Below are 17,437 nucleotides of genomic sequence, written 5' to 3' on the forward strand. Positions count from 1 at the left end.
TTGGAAGATGGTCAGAAGTCCAATGACACGAGGTCTGGATTGCAAGATGGGTGAGTCATAGAGTTCTGCAACTGTAGCTTGGTCAACGCGACGTCGACCTCCCGACTCGTATAAGGACGAGCGTTGTCGTGTTCAGTGAATACATCCTTCTGCGGAGGAACTCGGTGAAAACGTGTGCGATATTTTTGTAGCGTCTGCACTTAACACGCTGAGTTGAAAGTTGCGCCACGTTCCAGAAATTCAACTAGCCCAACACACCGAAACATAGCGTCCATCCCTCTGCCAGCTGATTCTGGGACAAGCGGAGCTAGCATGTGTGTGATCTGTGAACTGCTCTTTAGTCGCCGGGCGGTAATGACGAATCCCTGGCGATGATAAGACAGAAAACTTCATCACCATCTTCCTCGTAACAAGCGAAATTGTACTGGCACCAGTGCTACCAACCTCCAGAGCCGCTCCTCCCCCAGTTTGGAACCAAAAATTTCCTAGATTTCCCTAGATACAAAAAATAGTGTTCAGTTGTATATTGAAAACTGTATATTTATGCGTAGTCCAGTAGCAAGTTTTATCATGCAGCTACACTATTACCAGACGTTGGCAAGCAAATTAGCAGTAAGTTTGAAATTAAGGATCTAAAATGAAGAACTTCTAAATAAAGCTACAAGATAAACCCTAGCGCTCTTTGGAAATCACAAATTAAACGCTCTATATCCTGTATGTGTTTTTTTTTTCACTGTACGCAAGATATTAGTAAACATGCATCGGCATGTGGAATTAACTGAATTTTTTTCCCTCATGTTGTGTCGGTTTAGATTTCTGCTGAAGGATACCACGTACAACATGTCTGGAGTTTGCTTGATGAGTGTACGGGAACTGCGATATAAAAGCTGCTTGTTCATTTGCTGCGACTGCCCTAGAGGGTGGCTGACGTAACAGTTTGAGTCAATTAAAACAATGAAGCAGTCATTGTTACAGCTTTTATATGCCTCATGTGACCTCACCTCACTTTGTTCGTCGTGGTGAAACTGGGAATTATGATTTATGATATTGGAGGGTGTAACGTCCCAAAACGACCCAGGCTATGGGGGAAGAAATGGTGAAGGGCTCTGGAAATTTCGACCACCTGGGGTTCTTTAACGTGCACTCACACGGGCCTCTACAATTTCACCTCCATCGAAATTCGACCGCCGAGGCCGGGATCGAAGCCTCGTCTTCCGGGTCAGCAGCCGAGCGCCATAACCACTGAGGCACCGCGGTGGGTGAACTGGGAATTGTTCCACTAGTTAGACTAGTTCAGATTACCAACACGGTGCTCCTTTATCAAAAAAAATGGCACCCTTGTTCTTTCCTAGTTATCAAAACAAACATGCAGATATGCTTACTAAATATGAATTTCACGTCGTGCAGCGAGCTCCAAATACAGCCTGAGGAAGGGGCTGGCGTGTTGAAGGAAGACGGTGGCGCGCCAGATCACAGCAGCGGGTGCCACTGGCTACGTCAGGGACCATACACGTCCGACTACGTCCGTTGAAAGGATGGTTCACATGCATGCAAGCGAATAAAATTGGGCAGCGCAGTGCGGCGAAAAATTTGTAACTTGTTGGAATATCGCCGCTGACTGCTGGAGCCGCCGCGATGGCTCTAAACAGCTTTTGCGGCGCCGCAACAAAGCGTTTTCACTTGCATGTGAAACAGGCTTTACTCGAGCGCGCGGCGGTGTTGTGCGGGCCTTCGTCAGTTGCAGAGAAAAAAAAACTACGAAAAGCTTGTACTGTCTTCCCAATTTGAGGGAGACAAAAAAGAAAACTCTCCGAGCAAATGAATTTTCCCTAGATTGTACTCAAAATCTCTTTTCCCCTACACGACGTCCAAATTCTCTAGATCTATGGGAAAATCCCTAGGGTTGGGAGCCCTGGTTGGCACACGCGCAGTCCGGATTGTGTCACGTCGTTTATCATCAGACTGGAGGTCCACCTGGCACAGACTTCCTGGAACCGCAGCTCTTCGTAGTTACGTGACTGGCTGTTCCGAGCGATATACGAACGTCTGCGATCACCCTCTGCTTAACGTTATCATTCCAACGTATCAGTTCATGAACAAGTTCCACAAGCTGAAGCTGATACTGGCTGTTCGCGGCGGTGATATTTCTTATTTAGACGGGACGACTCTGGGCTGTACCTACCTCATTGTTAAGCTGTCGTCATTGCGTGTTTCCCTGCAAACGGTGCTTATTAGGCGGGGCTTATCAACAGGTGGTACACCTTCCTCAAGCAAAAATTCGACCACGGCTCTTATATCAGACAATGCGTTCATTCGCTCGCCATATTTCCAGGCAATGACATCATTTAGATTAGCATCGATCCTTCAAATAAACAAGATGCAGTGGCGCTGCGGTTACCGCCACAACAATGACAACGAGTGTACTGCTAAGATATTTGCTTGCGTTATACGCTTACAGCCATGGGAGTTATCGGGTAGAATAGGAATCTTACATCTTAAGAGTCTGCATAAATTTTCAGTTCACTCAAGTTTGATGAGGGTAACATAGATATAGGTACTTTAACTAGTATTATTCATATTGCAGTCCTATTATCGTGCTGTCACAGTAGCACGCACCGCTAAAATTCGTTAAAAATCAAGGTCTAACCGTACATCTTGTAATACCCCCTTGGGACATACGAGGTTATTCACGTTTTTTGCTCAACTAAGACCAGTTCGCAGATAACAAAAAAAAGTAAAGTAGCATACTATTGCAAGACGGAAGCCTACAGTGACCGAAACCAAGGAGACTGTACGTTGTCTTCCGTCATGTATGCCATAACGCGGCCCTCTTTTCCCTTCCCATGTCTGCTGAATAGCATTGCAAGTTTATGCATGAAATCATTCGAGTACGCTCCAGCTACGTGCAAGCAATATTTGGAGCTTGCACACTAAAAATTATACGTCCGATGTACTATCGGCATCGAAAGTTTACGGGACGCAAGAGTGCGGAAAAATTACTCCGGCGCAGTACATAATCCTGTCACTGGAAAGGGTATACCTGTATGCTCTACTGGCTGGCAGCAATAACATGCGACTGGAACGCGGGGCACAGCTACAATATATACGTATATATATTGTCACGTAGTGGTGGCGGCAGTCGAAGCAGTGAATAATTAATGGGGCTGACTTGCACCCAGAATAAACTGAATGATTCGGCGCCGCGAAAGCGTGTTCGGTGGTCGCCAAACAGCATGCCGGCCGCTCGCAGCCATGCTCTCTTTAAAGCTTATAGCGAACTTTTGAAATAAAGCTTCGAAAGTTACTAGAACATTCTTAATTGAGATAAATCTAGGCGTGTCTTGCATCACAAACAAAGCGATAAAGCGGCGTGCGGCAGTTTGAAGGATGAACAAGCACTACAAACAATTTCAATATATATATATATCAAAAATGATTTCTTGGCAGCTGATTGATCAATATAAGATAAAGTCACCAGAAATTGAAAAACATTACACGATTTAATTCACGACGTTTCGGCTGGAGGACCAGCCTTTTTCGAGTGGCTGGTCCTCCAGCCGAAACTTCGTGAATTAAATCCTGTTGTTTTTCAATTTCTGGTGATTTTATCTGATATATATATATATATATATATTTAAAACGTTCGTGCCCTGCCAGCAATTTCTGAGGGGGTTTCGGTACGCGAAAGGGCACGTGTACGGGGATAGAGTGCAGCTGAAATTTGCGAATACCCGCCGCAGTAGTTCAATGCCTTTGGCGATTGGCTGCTGGATGATCCCAAGGTCCCGGCCGCGCCGACATTACTGTGATGAAGGCGGAATACAAAAGCGCACGCCTGCTGTACGATGTCGTCGCACGCTAAAGAGTCCAAGATGTTCTAAATTAATCCGGAGCCTTTCATTACGGCGTCCCTCATCACTTCGGAATGTTAAAACCCCACAATCGAATCCAGAACTTCACAAATGGTAGGTTCATACCGCGATTAAACGCTCCGTTTCTGGTTTCGTTTTCTGCTTGTTTCGATCGCAGCGCTAAGCTCTTGGAGCGGCGGAGAGGCGAAGCAGCGCGGAAGTCACGTGGGCCTCCAGCGTCTGCCGTGCCTGTCGCGACCGGTGATGGTCGAGGTGTGTGTGGCGCTGGAAAGGTAGCAAAAATTGCTCCCGTCTCGGCTGGCCGGCTGCCTCGCCGTTGCTTTGGGCTCGAAAATGACCGACGCCGACTACACACCGGTACCAACGTTCGAGAGCAACGACGAACGTAAAGCTGGAGCAAACTTCAAAACGTGAGTGTTTCGAACAACTTTTCGGTGTGTTTGTCAAACGCTGGTCGCGACGCTCACTGTTGGTGGTAGGAGGGGCTCTGTTCTTTTGCCTTGCGTGACGAGTGTAGATTTTCCTCTTTGCGAGGCAATGAAAGAAAAGGAAATAAAGAAGGGCAAGAAGCGCCCATTCAGCGTAGTTACTTGTGGCGCTATGCTGCAGCTCGATATTTTGACGCAGGTACGGGACAGGTATACACGGGTCTTTTGCATGCCACAGGCTTTGCCAAATAAGTGCGGTTTATTCCAATTGTTGTCACGGTTGCTGACAGCATAGAAAGTGCAGACGTTCTTCTTTTACTGATAGCGTAGAGTCTTTGTCAGTGATTTCCAAACCGCGCGAGGCTGTGTTTTTGTTGGCAATAGCAAAACCTTCGATAAACAGGCTCAAGTGGACAGCGGTAAGTTTCGTGGGTATGTGCCACAAGTTTTCCGATAGTGGCTTTTGGCTCGCGGTCTGACGCACTGTTGTCGAGCTCGAAGCACGTGGTTATTCTGCTAAATGGGTGTATTTTGGCCCCGTGACGTCTCCTCACGTCCGGGGCTTCCGTGTACAAGTTTTCGACGGAAGAAATGTGAGCACAGCTGGCGCCCGCATTGCGTCGGGAGATTGATGCCCGTCTCGGTCCCTGGTGTTCACGCATTCTCGAATCTTGAAATGGAGGCGAATTTAGATTTTCGTTGTTCACATCAGCGTTTCGCGGAAACGGAGAGCCGCATCGATGCTCAGCGAAAACACGTCGCAGGTTTGAATAACTCTGAACCGAAACTCGGCGCGAGATCAAGCACGCTCTCAAAAGGCGTGAATTTCGTTCATTTTTGAGCTTTGAAAATAACTGGTAGCATTCCCAACCAGACTCCTTTTCTCTAACTTTTGCGAATCCTGATACCAGTTCAAACGAATGCTGTCGTACAGTGAATGGCAGCTTACTTTCAAAGCATTGAGAGGTTTGCAGATTTCGGTTACCCATTTTTTTTTTCCTATGTTGTTTTTCGTGCGGTACGCGTCTTATATTGTCGCTACGAGTTTTGTATTGTGTACAATATAGATAGTGGTACACATCTAATTCTGACTACTGTCCACTTGCAGTCCCGCTTGGTCGTAACTTGCAAGCAGTCATCACGTAGTCTCCGCATGCTAAAAAAAATGAACAAACTTATTAGGGAAGGGAAGATAAGTGGGTATGAAGGGCATATCAGCGAGGTCGAAGCGAGCGCATTTTATAGATCAAATCTTGATTTTTTTGTAACTGCTCAGACTATCCTGAGTATCAGGATCGCGTCGCTAAGTTTCCGGTAGTAGGTGCTGGCCTTCCAAGACTGATTATGTAACCTTCAGCCGTAAGTGTAGCAAAAATGGGTCAATTGTGGAAGCCTTTAAAAAAAGAAAAGCATTCTTGTCAGGAAATATCGACTAGCTGGTGAGGATGAGCGTGTCGCGGAAGTTTTTGGAAACCCTAACCAGTGCAACAATTTGAGTAGTTTTTGTAATGTTTTGTATCCTTGCAGACGGCATTTATTTAAGTGTGGGTCGTCGGGGATGGTACAGGCTAAAGTCTCGAGATGGGACTACGTTGTCTGCGGCTTCTCTGCGCCGTCCTGCAGACGAACCTGTTTCTATGCGGAGCTGTGTGCCGCGAAGGTTGCTGTCTCCTTGCTTAATCAACCCCTTGCGCGTTGTCTTCAAGTGGAGGGAAAACAAACGCAGCTGTTCTAGCCTTCTAGGTTTGCTCCCCTGTCGCGAAGTGCTTGTTTCTCTTCGCGAGCCCACTTGTGCCATCCACTCGTTCTTGGGTTTTGTTTCTAGCGCCACTTAGCGGGTGCATCGAACCTCAACTGGTTCATTACTTACGCTCTTTCTTTTTCTTTCCTCTGTGGCACATTTTCACGATGTGACTCACTCGATTCCTTCTGCACGGCAATTTTTTTGTCCTGTTTTGTATGTGCATGTCTTTCTCTTCTCAGTGCAGTAATAGCTGCAATTGGGTGGCGCGCCGGTGAGCGGTGTCCACGGGACATTAGGCACGTGTGAGGAGCCTTTAATTAGCATAGCAGAGACTCTATGTATACTAGGGGAAATGCTCGAGGTAGGAGAATATCGTGTACCGGATTTCGTGTGTGCGATTGTTACTGATTACGTGTAGCGCACAAATATGACGCAAGAGTATGCGGTCTTACGACGTCGCTTCTCGTTCAGGGCGCCAGCATTCGCAGCTTTGCTCGTACTTGCATGACGCAGTCGAACAGTGTATATGCAGTAAAGAACGCTCCTGCGTTGCGACCTTCATCTCAGCGGAAACATAAAGTATTCGCCGTTGTGCGAGATGGGAATGCGCCTGTGCTTGGAAGACGCGATTATCTGGCCCCGCTTGTTTACGCTCCGTTCACACTGCTGCCTCGGGAGTTCCTGTGCACGAAGGTCTCTACGCGTGCAGAAACCGTTTTCGCGCTCCTGCGGCCTCTTCTCTGTGCCGGTTTTTCTTCGGTGCCTTTTTCTGCCTTTTCTGGTTTTTCTTCGCTGCCTTTTCGCTCAAACTAGACTTTGCTGGCTGGTGAGCAACAAGGAGGAAAAAAAGGGCAGTCGCACACGTGAATTTCTCGGTGCAACTCCTGTGTAAGAGCATTCCTAGCGATTCTCCGCAGAAACCTCGATATACTATCTTCGTCTGCTGCTGCTTATCACAGCGGAAAGAACGAGGCTGGTTATTTTATTCTGTGAATGCTTGCCGCTTCACACGTGGACAAAGAGGAAGGCACAGAGATCATGTTAAAGCTTTCTCTTTTTTATCTGCTTGTTCTAAGCTGTCGTTGATAACGGTCGATGAATGGATGTGTACGGCTGAACCCTTTAATCAACCCCTGGGTAGCGTGGGTAGCCTGCGTTGCCACCTACCAGGCCCGTGTGAGCAACGTGCGCTTTGAAGGGACAACTCCATCCGATTATTGAACTTTGTAAAAATCGATTCCATGGACTCCTCTTAGCAATGTTGTTTGTCCGGCAGCAAAAGACGCAGTTGTCAGGAAAAATTTATTCAAATTTTCCCGCCACTCCAATTAAAACTCGCGACGTCCATACCGAGGAAGCCTCCGTGATCTTCGTTTCAAAGGGATTGGCGATGTGGCCTAGCCTCTGGGATTCGTGCGAGAGAAAAAAAAACTGTCGACACACCGCTTTTGCCTTTTGAAATCGGCTGGTGATGACACCTGTACCTCTTTTTTCTCTTCTAGCTTATTGAAGCTCCGTTGTCAGTGAAAGTTGCGCGTGCGTCGTTACAGTGCGGCATAATTTATCGATACGGGCCAACCTGAACTCGTCCTCAGTGCGCGCTTTCACAAACACTTTCAAAAACCGGAGTGTTAAGTAAAAGGTGAGCCCTGCCGAGAGGGTGCAGAATTGAGAGAAAATATAGCCTCGAATAGTCCTGCGTTAAAAGGAATTAAAACGCACGCCTTAGCTCAACGTCGGAAGTCTGAAGTCGTTGCAGCAGTTCGTCTGAACGGTTACTTGCTGGCCCTAAGAACGAAACGGAATGCCGGGATTGGAAATGAGTGAATCTTTTACAACGCTCCCCGCTAGCCCTTCTCTTTGACACGTGTCACAGAGTTATTGTCAAAGCGGCTCTGCATTCGAAGTCATCGATGCGTGGCGAGGGAGTTGGCCTGATGGCGTGGCTGACTGAGGTCAGCGGCCCGGACCGGATGAGCGAAAGTGCACTCTCTCGATCTCTCCACTCCGCCTGTGCGGCGCGTGGCCTAAGCGCAAGCCTTCGGCAGATGTGTATGAAGCATTGCTTCGTTTAATGCTACTTAGTGGCCGTCCCTCTCCTTCTGTATTACAATCCCGCCGGCGAACTCGTTGCGTTGTTGAAAATTATAGCCCTGATTTGTGGGCACGCAGGTCGAGATTCCTCATTTCTCGCACCTGGCAGGATGCACTAAAGGTGTCCCGAATACCTGCTTGTGCAGCTTGCTCCGAGATTCGGGACGCTGGGGCGGCGCTTGAGATGACGGACAGAATAGGACGCGCAGCATACTGTAGCCGTACATGGTAGTAATTAAAGCACTCTAATGCAATTAGAGTAATTTGATTCATTTGTCGGTAGTTTACAATGTCATCATCATCATCATCATCATCAGCCTGACTACACCCACTGCAGGGCAAAGGCCTCTCCCATGTCTCTCCAATTAACCCTGTCCTTTGCTAGTTGTCGCCACTGTATCCCCGCAAACTTCTTAATCTCATCCGCCCACCTAACTTTCTGCCGTCCCCTGCTACGTTTGCTTTCTCTTGGAATCCACTCCGTTACCCTTAAGGACCAGCGGTTATCTTGCCTTCGCATTACATGCCCTGCCCAAGCCCACTTCTGCAGGGCATGTAATGCGAAGGCAAGATAACCGCTGGTCCTTAAGGGTCCGAAAGACGCGGGTTCGATCCCGGCCGCGCCGGTTGAATTTCTTTGGAGGAGAAATTCGAGGCCCGTGTACTGTGCGATGTCAGTGCACGTTAAAGAACCCCAGGTGGTCGAAATTTCCGGAGCCCTCCACTACGGCGTCTCTCATAGCCTTAGTCGCTTTGGGACGTTAAACCCCATAAACCAACCAACCAACCAAGCCCACTTCTTCCTCTTGATTTCAACTAGGATGTCATTAACCCGCGCTTGTTCCCTCACCCACTCCGCCCTCTTCCGATCTCTTAACGTTACACCTATCATTTTCCTTTCCATAGCTCGCTGCGTTGTTCTTAACTTAAGCTGAACCCTCTTTGTTAGCCTCCACGTTTCTGCCCCATAGGTGAGTACCGGTAGGATACAGCTGTTATATACTTTTCTCTTCATGGATATTGGTAAGCTACCATTCATGACCTGAGAGAACCTGCCATACGCGCTCCACCCCATTCTTATTCTTCTAGTTATTTCCCTCTCATGATCCGGATCTGCGGTCACTACCTGCCCTAAGTAGACATATTCTCTTACTACTTCTAGCACCTCGCTACCAATTGCGAACTGCTGTTCCCTTGCAAGGCTATTGAACATTACTTTGGTTTTCTGCATGTTAATTCTTAGCCCCACCGTTCTACTCTGCCCTTCTAGCTGATTGATCATGCTTTGCAGTTCTTGTCCTGAGTGGCTTAGCAAGGCAATGTCATCAGCGAATCGCAAATTACTCAGGTATTCTCCATTAACTCTTATCCCCAACTCTTCCCATTCCAGTCCCCGGAATACCTCCTGTAAGCAGGCAGTGAAGAGCATTGGCGAGATCGTGTCTCCCTGCCTGACACCTTTCCGTATTGGAATTTTATTGCTGACTTTATGGAGAACTATAGTAGCTGTGCAATCGTTATAAATATCTTCCAATATTTTCACATAGCACTCTTCCACACCCTGATTCCGCAATGCCTGCATGACAGCTGAGGTTTCCACTGATTTAATTGGTTTGCTCATAGAAGGTTGTGGCCAAGTACTACACCAGGGTGGCCAAATCCTGTTCTGGTGAGGAAGTGCGTTGTCGGCTCTGGTCACCGAAATCAGGCCGCACTCCAAGCCTGGTTATGAAATTCCATCGACACGCGTTTTTTTTTTATATATATATATCCGGTGGAGAATTGCGTGACACCGGGATTCGAACCCCGGTCCTCTTGCACACGAGGCGGATGCTCTACCTCTACGCCATCGCTGCTTTTGAATTACTTTTGGGCACCAATTTGGTAGCGAAATTAATAAATTGCTGTCGGAATTACTTTTATTAGGAAGATATCACTACTCTTGTTTGCCGGGTCGGGCACCTCGAAAGCAGGATCGACGCTCGCAAAGAATTGGCCAGCAAGGCAGCGAAGTTTTATGCGCGCGAGGCCGTATCCGTCACCTTGGAACTGGGTAAAGGGAAAGCTACATAGCTTCTGGTGCTCCATACGAACGCAGACATATCGACACGCGATTTTACTATTTTTTTCAGTTGTACCGAAGGGTGGAAAGTTTTTCGCCATGCACAAGGCATTGTTGCCCTAAAATGTATCAGCAGAACGACTGTTCAGCGCGGCGACGGGCACCCTTTCTTAATGGGCAAAAATTTCGACGCCCATTTTAAAGCTGAGCTGCTCCTGCGATGCAGTGAATTGGGAATTCTGAAATGATTGTAACGGTTGCATGCACCGTACTTTTTTGTATGTGTAGGAATTAAAAAATAATATAGAAGTAATGCCAGTTACTTTCTGAGAGTAATTGTTATATAATTACTTTTGTGAGCAGTAATTGGTAATGTAAATTAATTCATTTTGAACAGTAATTTTGTCATGTAGCCGCCGCGTTGTCTTAGTGGTTATGGCATTCGGCTGCTGACCCGAAAGACGCGGGTTCGATCCCTGCCGCGGTCGTCTAATTTCGATGGAAGCGAAGTTCTAGAGGCCCGTGTACTGTGCGATGCCAGTGCACGTTACTGAACCCCAGGTGGTCGAAATTTCCGGAACCCTTCACTACGGCGTCCCTCATAGCCTGAGTCGCTTTTGGAACGTTAAACCCCCATAAATCATAATTTTTTCATGTATGATCAGAGCACTCATTACGCGACTTGAAAATTATTGAAAATTTCGAAGTGAACTTTAGCGGTGAAGATATTTTCTCTCGCTTGTCGGATAATACGCGCTATGAAGGGGCACATCTGGTCTAGCCTTCTGTTGCTACGTGCCTCTGAGCCTGCAGCTTTGCTTTTTTTTTTTTTCAGTTATATACAGTGCAACTCCGTCTCTACCTACTTGCTGATTTCCAACTTCCAGTTTATTTGAACATACCTTTTGGTAACGGCGACATTATATGCATTGATGGGAGCCCAGCCAGTTCTGCTTAATTCGAACTCTGCATAATTCGAACAAATTTTGTGCCCCCTTTGAATTGAATTAGAGATCCTACTATTTTGCAAGTTTTGGATGAAGTGTGGTCCAACTAGTGACAGTTGCGGTCAGCAAGTGCAACGAATTAGGACATGCCGCTATTGAGTATGCTTGGCTTATTGGGCCAGTAATGCATGTTCACAGGAGAAAAAAAAAAAAACATCGGTGAAGAAACGCGTACTTAAGGAGAGAACATTTCCGGCGTCGTCCTGTTCTTTCTGTGCACGCGTTGCTTTCCCGATCGCTTTCTTTTTTTCTGCTACATGGAGAAGTTTGTGCACCTTAACCACACCTTGGATGGATGATGTACTCTGTGGCCTATTAGCCAAGGAAAGTTGTAGTAGTCCCAGGCTTCTCTGTCCCACTTTGGTGTCACTCAGCAATGCTAATATTCTGCTTATTTGGCTCCTCTGGGCCGATCACATGCCTTCCTTACCTTTTTTTTTTTTTTCATTTAAGTGTGGGAGGGAAAATATGCCCAGCCTGTCCGAACATACCGAACACAAATACAATGAAGGGCGAGAGATACGCATCAGCGGTTATTTGTAACAGCCGTTCGCATTGGAGATGGAAAGCCACTGTGGCGTGCGTTCAACAATACCAACGTTGTTTGTAAAGCAGTCCTGCGAAAGGGAAAAGAAAGCGGGGCGTAGCTTTCTCGCCGCCGCAACTGGCGTCCTTCGCAGTCGTGCCGTTGGCGCATACGCGATGCTACGTGACGCACCGCCGACGCCGCGCGTGTACATCGCTCGTGTCTGTCCAGCGACTTCGTGTTTCTTTCTGCCTCTCTTGGGTCTGCACCCTAACCGCAGCGGCTGTGGGTTAGACTCGCTGCTGCGGCAGCCTCGAAGGCGCAACGAGACACGTGCGCCCAGATCACGCCCTGAGAAGCCCCAGGAAGGCCGACGGAGTGTACTTGTTCTTGCTATAGCTTCGGAAAGCGGTTTTGTTTGCGTCACTATACGTTATCTAGCGCTGCATGCTCGCATGACCCAGTAGTTGAACTTGTAACGGCGGAAACTTTTGTGCCGTCGGCATTTTCCGTTTTTTAGCGCAGCCACCTGTTGCGGTGACAGAACCAGCTCTGTCGTCATGATAACTGTGAATTAATACAGAAAATGATGTCGGTATGACGGGGAAATTGATGTCTTATCGTATTTTGGCACCCACTTTGTCCTCATTTATAAATGAGTGGTTGCGGTTTGTTGCTCGTTCTGATTTCATCCCGTAGCCGCCCTGTGTTTCCATTACGCAACCCCGTATAGTGCAGTTTTGTATCACGAAGTCGGCATAGTTGGTCAAATCTAAAGAAAATCTCCCACCTTTTCTCCCTCTCTCGAGCGTAAAAGGAAAGTGTCAGTTGTCATTTCCAGGAACATTTTTTTTTTTTTTCATCAGCTAGCGTTTGGTACTTGAGTACTGGATGCGCGGAGTGCAAACGGTGATTACTTTCCCTCGCCGCATGTGGTATTCGGACGCTCCTTAGAACATATTCTATAGTCTGATACAACTGAAGAACGAAGCGGCGGGTGCATCTCAAAGGAGACGGTCCAGACAATGGCTGTGGTTAATCTCTTATCAAACTGGCATGCCAGGGTATTTGTGACTTGGGATTAACGGCAGATTAACCGCGGCTCCCTGAAAATGGGTCCACGCCATTGGCCGGAGGGCCTCCTTTGAGGGGCATTTGCCGCTAAATTGTTGAGCTGTATCGGACTGCAGTGCAACTAACGCCTCCAAACCCGCTTAGTTGCTGTGGTAGCTTTAGTGGCTACGGTGTTAGGCTGCTGATCCTAACCTCAGACTCGCGAAATCGAATGCTGGCCCGTGTGGTTATACTGAGCCTTCCTCCGCGGCGTCTAGCCGATGCGAAGCTTTGGAACGTTAAATCCGAAACCTTGGAGGGGGTTAAAGCTTTAATTCCACTTCAGTCGCCGTCCATGGGGCGCTCTGAGGCCACTCCTCCAAACATCCCAGTTATGAAAACTCATTTGATAGAAATGCTCTGTATTATGAACTGTCCCCTTATCTCTACCGTAAACTGTAGTTTCTATTCCGGAAGGTTAAACACATGTACAGATTTCTTTATTTTTTGTTCCGGTCGTTGTAGCCCTATCAGCTATTCGCGGATTGTGCGCGCTTTGCGTCTGTGGCTGCGCTTCCAGTCTGCGCTTAACTTCAGTACTGTGCGGATTTGTCCAAGCGGTTCCTTAGCGGCGCGTTCAGCCCTGTTCTGTGTTTGCCTCTTTGTGTCGCTGCGCATGTCTAGCCGCGTTCTTGAAATATAACTAATAGATTAGAAATACGAAAATATCTTCAATCAAGGCCCGTACGCCTCTGTTCCGCATCCCTCACGAGCGTTTTGAAAATGAAGTTTGCGGCTCCATTTCCCGGACGTGAACCAGCAGGCCAGTCACCGACGCAGATTAAGCATTAATTTATCGCTTTCTAGAGCAACAAAATTAAATTTCCGGCTAGATTATTTGATCCCTGGGGTCGAAAAAACGATAGAACCCACTTTGGCGAAAAGCGCCGTTTTTGCCCCGCGTACCCGCTCATCAGCTCGCAAAGCCGTCCGCACGCTCCGCGGGGTGGTGGTGGTGGAAAACATTTATATACAGATACAATTAACGAGGTTATGAACGAGCTGGCTCAGACGGGGTCAGCCCTTACAAGTACTAAGTGGAGGTCCCTAGTTCGGGACACCAGTGGCGTTGGCCGCCGTCCGGGCTCGCGTGACCAAGGCCCGTTGGGCCTGCAGGTCAGAGCAGGGTCGCCTCCTCCCAGTCCTCCCGTGTTTGGTTGGGGTGAGGGGGGATAGCAGGGTTGGAGGGGCAGGCCCACACCATGTGGTAGATGTCCGAAGACTTCTCCGCACAGTGCGGACAGCTGCCCGAGAAAGAAGGGTCGAAGTGTTTCAGACCTGCCGGGCACAGCAAAGCTTTAGTATACAGGCGAAGGAGAAGCCACTCCTCCGCTTTTGAGAGATTTACACGGGCGGTGGTAAAGACCGTGACCAGATTGATAAAGTAAAACAATGTCTTTGAAGGTGTAAGCTGGAGTGAATTCGAGTTCCTGATCTTCGGGGTCGGAGGGGAATGTCCGGTGAGAGAACGCGTGGGCGGCGGCGTCAGCTGCCTAATTTCCCTCAAGGCCCATGTGAGCAGAAGCCCAAACGATACGCCGGTGAGCGGGGTCCCCGGTGTAGGCGCTGTTTTGGAGAATGCGGTAGGCTAGGTACGGTACCCAGCCCTGCTCGACGTTCCTACAGGCCCCTCGCGAGTCGGAAATAATTGTTTTTGAAGTCGGATCAGATGCAGCCAACGCAGTGGCGACCTCCTCTGCGTGTGTTATGTCACGGGCTCGGAAAGTAAGGCTGTTCACTGTTTTGGATTGGTGGACGACTGCGGCCGTGTACCATCCCCCATGATGGGGGCCGGAGGCATCAACGTAGAATACGCCGGGTTTCGATCCATAGTGGCGGGCCAGGGCTTTCGCCCGCGCCAGGCGCCGGCCATTATGGTCCTCGCGGTTCATGTTCGTGGGAAGAGGGCGCACGTGGAGGGCGCATCCATCTCCACTGGGATGTAATACGTACGCGCTCTTCCATGAGAGTGGTGTGTTGGATGTGTAGTCGGGCAAGGAGGCGGCGACCCGACGATGTCTTCGAGAGACGTGTGTATTGGTTGGGCAAGTGGGCTTCCCGGAGCTCCCGAAATGTGTTCACCATGCCCAGCCCAGGAGGCGCTTGTTGGAGGTGTTCGCGGGGAAGTTCAGAGCCCTTTTAATAATTTTGCGGAGGATAACTTCGAGTGAATCCTCTTCTTGCTTCCGCAGGTGGAGGTATGGAGTCGAATATAGAATTCTACTGGTTACAGATGCATGCGCCAGCCGCAAGGCGTCCTTACATCGTAGCCCCCCGCGCTTGTTAGAAACCCGGCGGACCAAGCGGCCCACCTATTCCCCCACCTGACGGAGTTTGAACAACGTTGTTTCTGACCGTCTGTCTTGATGTATGAAGAGCCCCAGTACCCGGACTTCAGCATTTTCAGGGATTGGACCTGTCTCAAGAGACAGTGAAATTTTGCCTGGGCACTTTGGTGAGGGGCGTATGTGCACAAATTCAGACTTTTGGGTGGCACTGGAGGCCGCAGCGGCGAGCATAGCGGTCCACTATGGTCGCCGCCTCCTGCAGGTTGGCCTCAATGTCTCCGAGGGAACCCTGTGTGGCCCACAGGGTGACTTCATCGGCGTACAGCGCATGCTGCACACTGGCGACAGCGCCCAGCTGGGCCGGTAGGTGCATCATAGGCAGATTGAATAACAGGGAAGAGGGCACCGCGCCCTGTGGTGTACCCCTTGTTCCTAAATGAAAATGCCATGTTCCGGGGAGCCGCCGGGTACGTTTAGGGCCCCGCTTCTCCGCTAGGGGAAGAACTAGAACTGTTGCTGCCGTCGCGGAACAGAACTCCAACTATCTTGGGTTCCCGTGCGGTGACCCTCATTACGTGGTACCGCAGATAACTCATGCCATACATTTATGAAGGACTTTCCACTTTGTACGCGCGGGGTGACTGACCTTGCTCGAAATCGGAACGGAAGCGTCTTCATACGGGTCCCTTTCATTGCAGCCATTCGAATAGACTGCCCTGCAAGTGGCCTTCCGGGCTCATCCCGTCCGTTGTTTTTCTCATGGTCATGTGCGCTGTTGCTTGGCTAAAACTTGCCTTTTATGGAGCTCTCAGTGGCACGCGGCGACGTTCATTTTCCTTTGCTGAATCGCTAACTTCCACGAGGACAGATCGCTGGCTCGAGTCTGTCGTCTGGGGTCTTCTATGCGTGTGAATGGAAGATTGGTTGGTTTATGGGGTCTAACGTCCCAAAGCGACTAAGGCTATGAGAGACGCCGTAGTAGAGGGCTCCGGAAATTTCGACCACCTGGGGTTCTTTAACGTGCACTGACATCGCACAGTACACGGGCCTCTAGAATTTCTCCTCTAAAGAAAGGTGCGGAAAGATGAGTCAGACCACCTTCAGATTTGCCAATTTTAGTGCCTAACGTCCCAAAGACGTCATATGGGCACGTCGCATGGAGGTCGGCGGAATGATTTCGACCACCTGGGGTTCTTAACGTGCGCTGACGTCGCACAGCACATGGCGTTTTCTGTATTTCGCCTCCGTCCAGATACGGCCACTGCGGCCGAGGTCGAACCCAGGACCTTGGGATCAGCGGCCGAGCACCAAAGCCCCTGAGCATCTGCGGCTGGTCCAAGACCGCCATCGTTTCGCTTTTTCGTTCGTTTCGTATGTTTCCTTTCGTTCATTCCTTCCTTCGTGTTTTTCCTGTTCTTTCTTTTCTTCAGCGAATGCGCGGCCCTCACTGCCGTCCCGTTTTATCGCCATATTGCAGCCCCTGAGGCACGCGTACGTATTCGCTGTATGATACAGTGTCCATGCAGTCCGATGTGTTTGCACAATGTAGTTGCCGCTTGTGCGCGAATGTCGTTGGGCGCCCGTATAGCGGCACTCGCGGCACGCATAGCATACAAATCGACGTTGGGCGCCGTTTCCTCGTCGGCCACAACGACGCTGCCTCGTTTCCAGCAGCGAGGGGACCGAAGACTGTCCCGACGGCCGCCGCCGGTAGCGATCGTTACGGCCGCGGGGAACAAAAGGGGTGGGCGGTCCGCGGCAGCGCCGTCCGAGGGTGCGGCGGCGGCGCCCGCGGCCACGCGACCCCGCGCCGCCGGTCGGGACGTCCTCGGCGCCGTGGGCAGCGGTCAAGCGCGACCGGTGGCGGCCCCGCCGCTTCCGGGAACGCTTGCACCCAGAGTCTCTCCCCGGCCACGGCGGTGTCCCCTGGACCGTGGAGATAGACGGCAAGCAGATGCGCTCGTGCACGCGGCGTCCGCACGCTCGGGATGCACGCGCCGGGGTCCTGGCTGATGCTTGCTGCGCGCGGTGTCCAATTTCGCGATGAGTGCGCACGAGCGGTACCTGTGCTGTCCGCTCGAGGTGTGTGCGGTGGAAAGACCCGCTTCTCTACCCTTACCTGCAGAGCTGAAAAAAAAAATGGAAGTAGCGTGTAGGGGGTTGGGTGGAAGGTTTCGTTTCAAGAGCAAGCGAAGCGTGCCGCGATATAGGAGTCTCTGGCGGTTTGTGGCACTCGGCAGCGCAGGCGTTCACGGCGTCCCGTGCGCGCTGCTTTTGGAGTTTTCCAATGCCTTCGCTGGTGT

The 17,437-nt window shown here is 49.8% G+C and overlaps 1 protein-coding gene across 1 annotated transcript in view; it reads left to right on the forward strand.

The window, feature by feature from the left end:
* LOC149364988 (scoloptoxin SSD14-like) overlaps positions 1 to 17,437 on the forward strand; it is a 78,589-nt gene that overhangs the window by 11,349 nt on the left and 49,803 nt on the right. The window contains exon 2 of the mRNA XM_089575005.1: positions 4,030 to 4,282. Within this exon, the coding sequence (XP_089431131.1) occupies positions 4,206 to 4,282 (77 nt within the window). The 5' untranslated portion in view covers positions 4,030 to 4,205. The remainder of the gene's footprint in view (positions 1 to 4,029; positions 4,283 to 17,437) is intronic.

This window comes from Amblyomma mixtum, chromosome 2 (genome assembly GCF_055824585.1).
Source record: "Amblyomma mixtum isolate Tamu chromosome 2, ASM5582458v1, whole genome shotgun sequence".
NCBI classification, from domain to species: Eukaryota; Metazoa; Arthropoda; class Arachnida; order Ixodida; family Ixodidae; genus Amblyomma; species Amblyomma mixtum.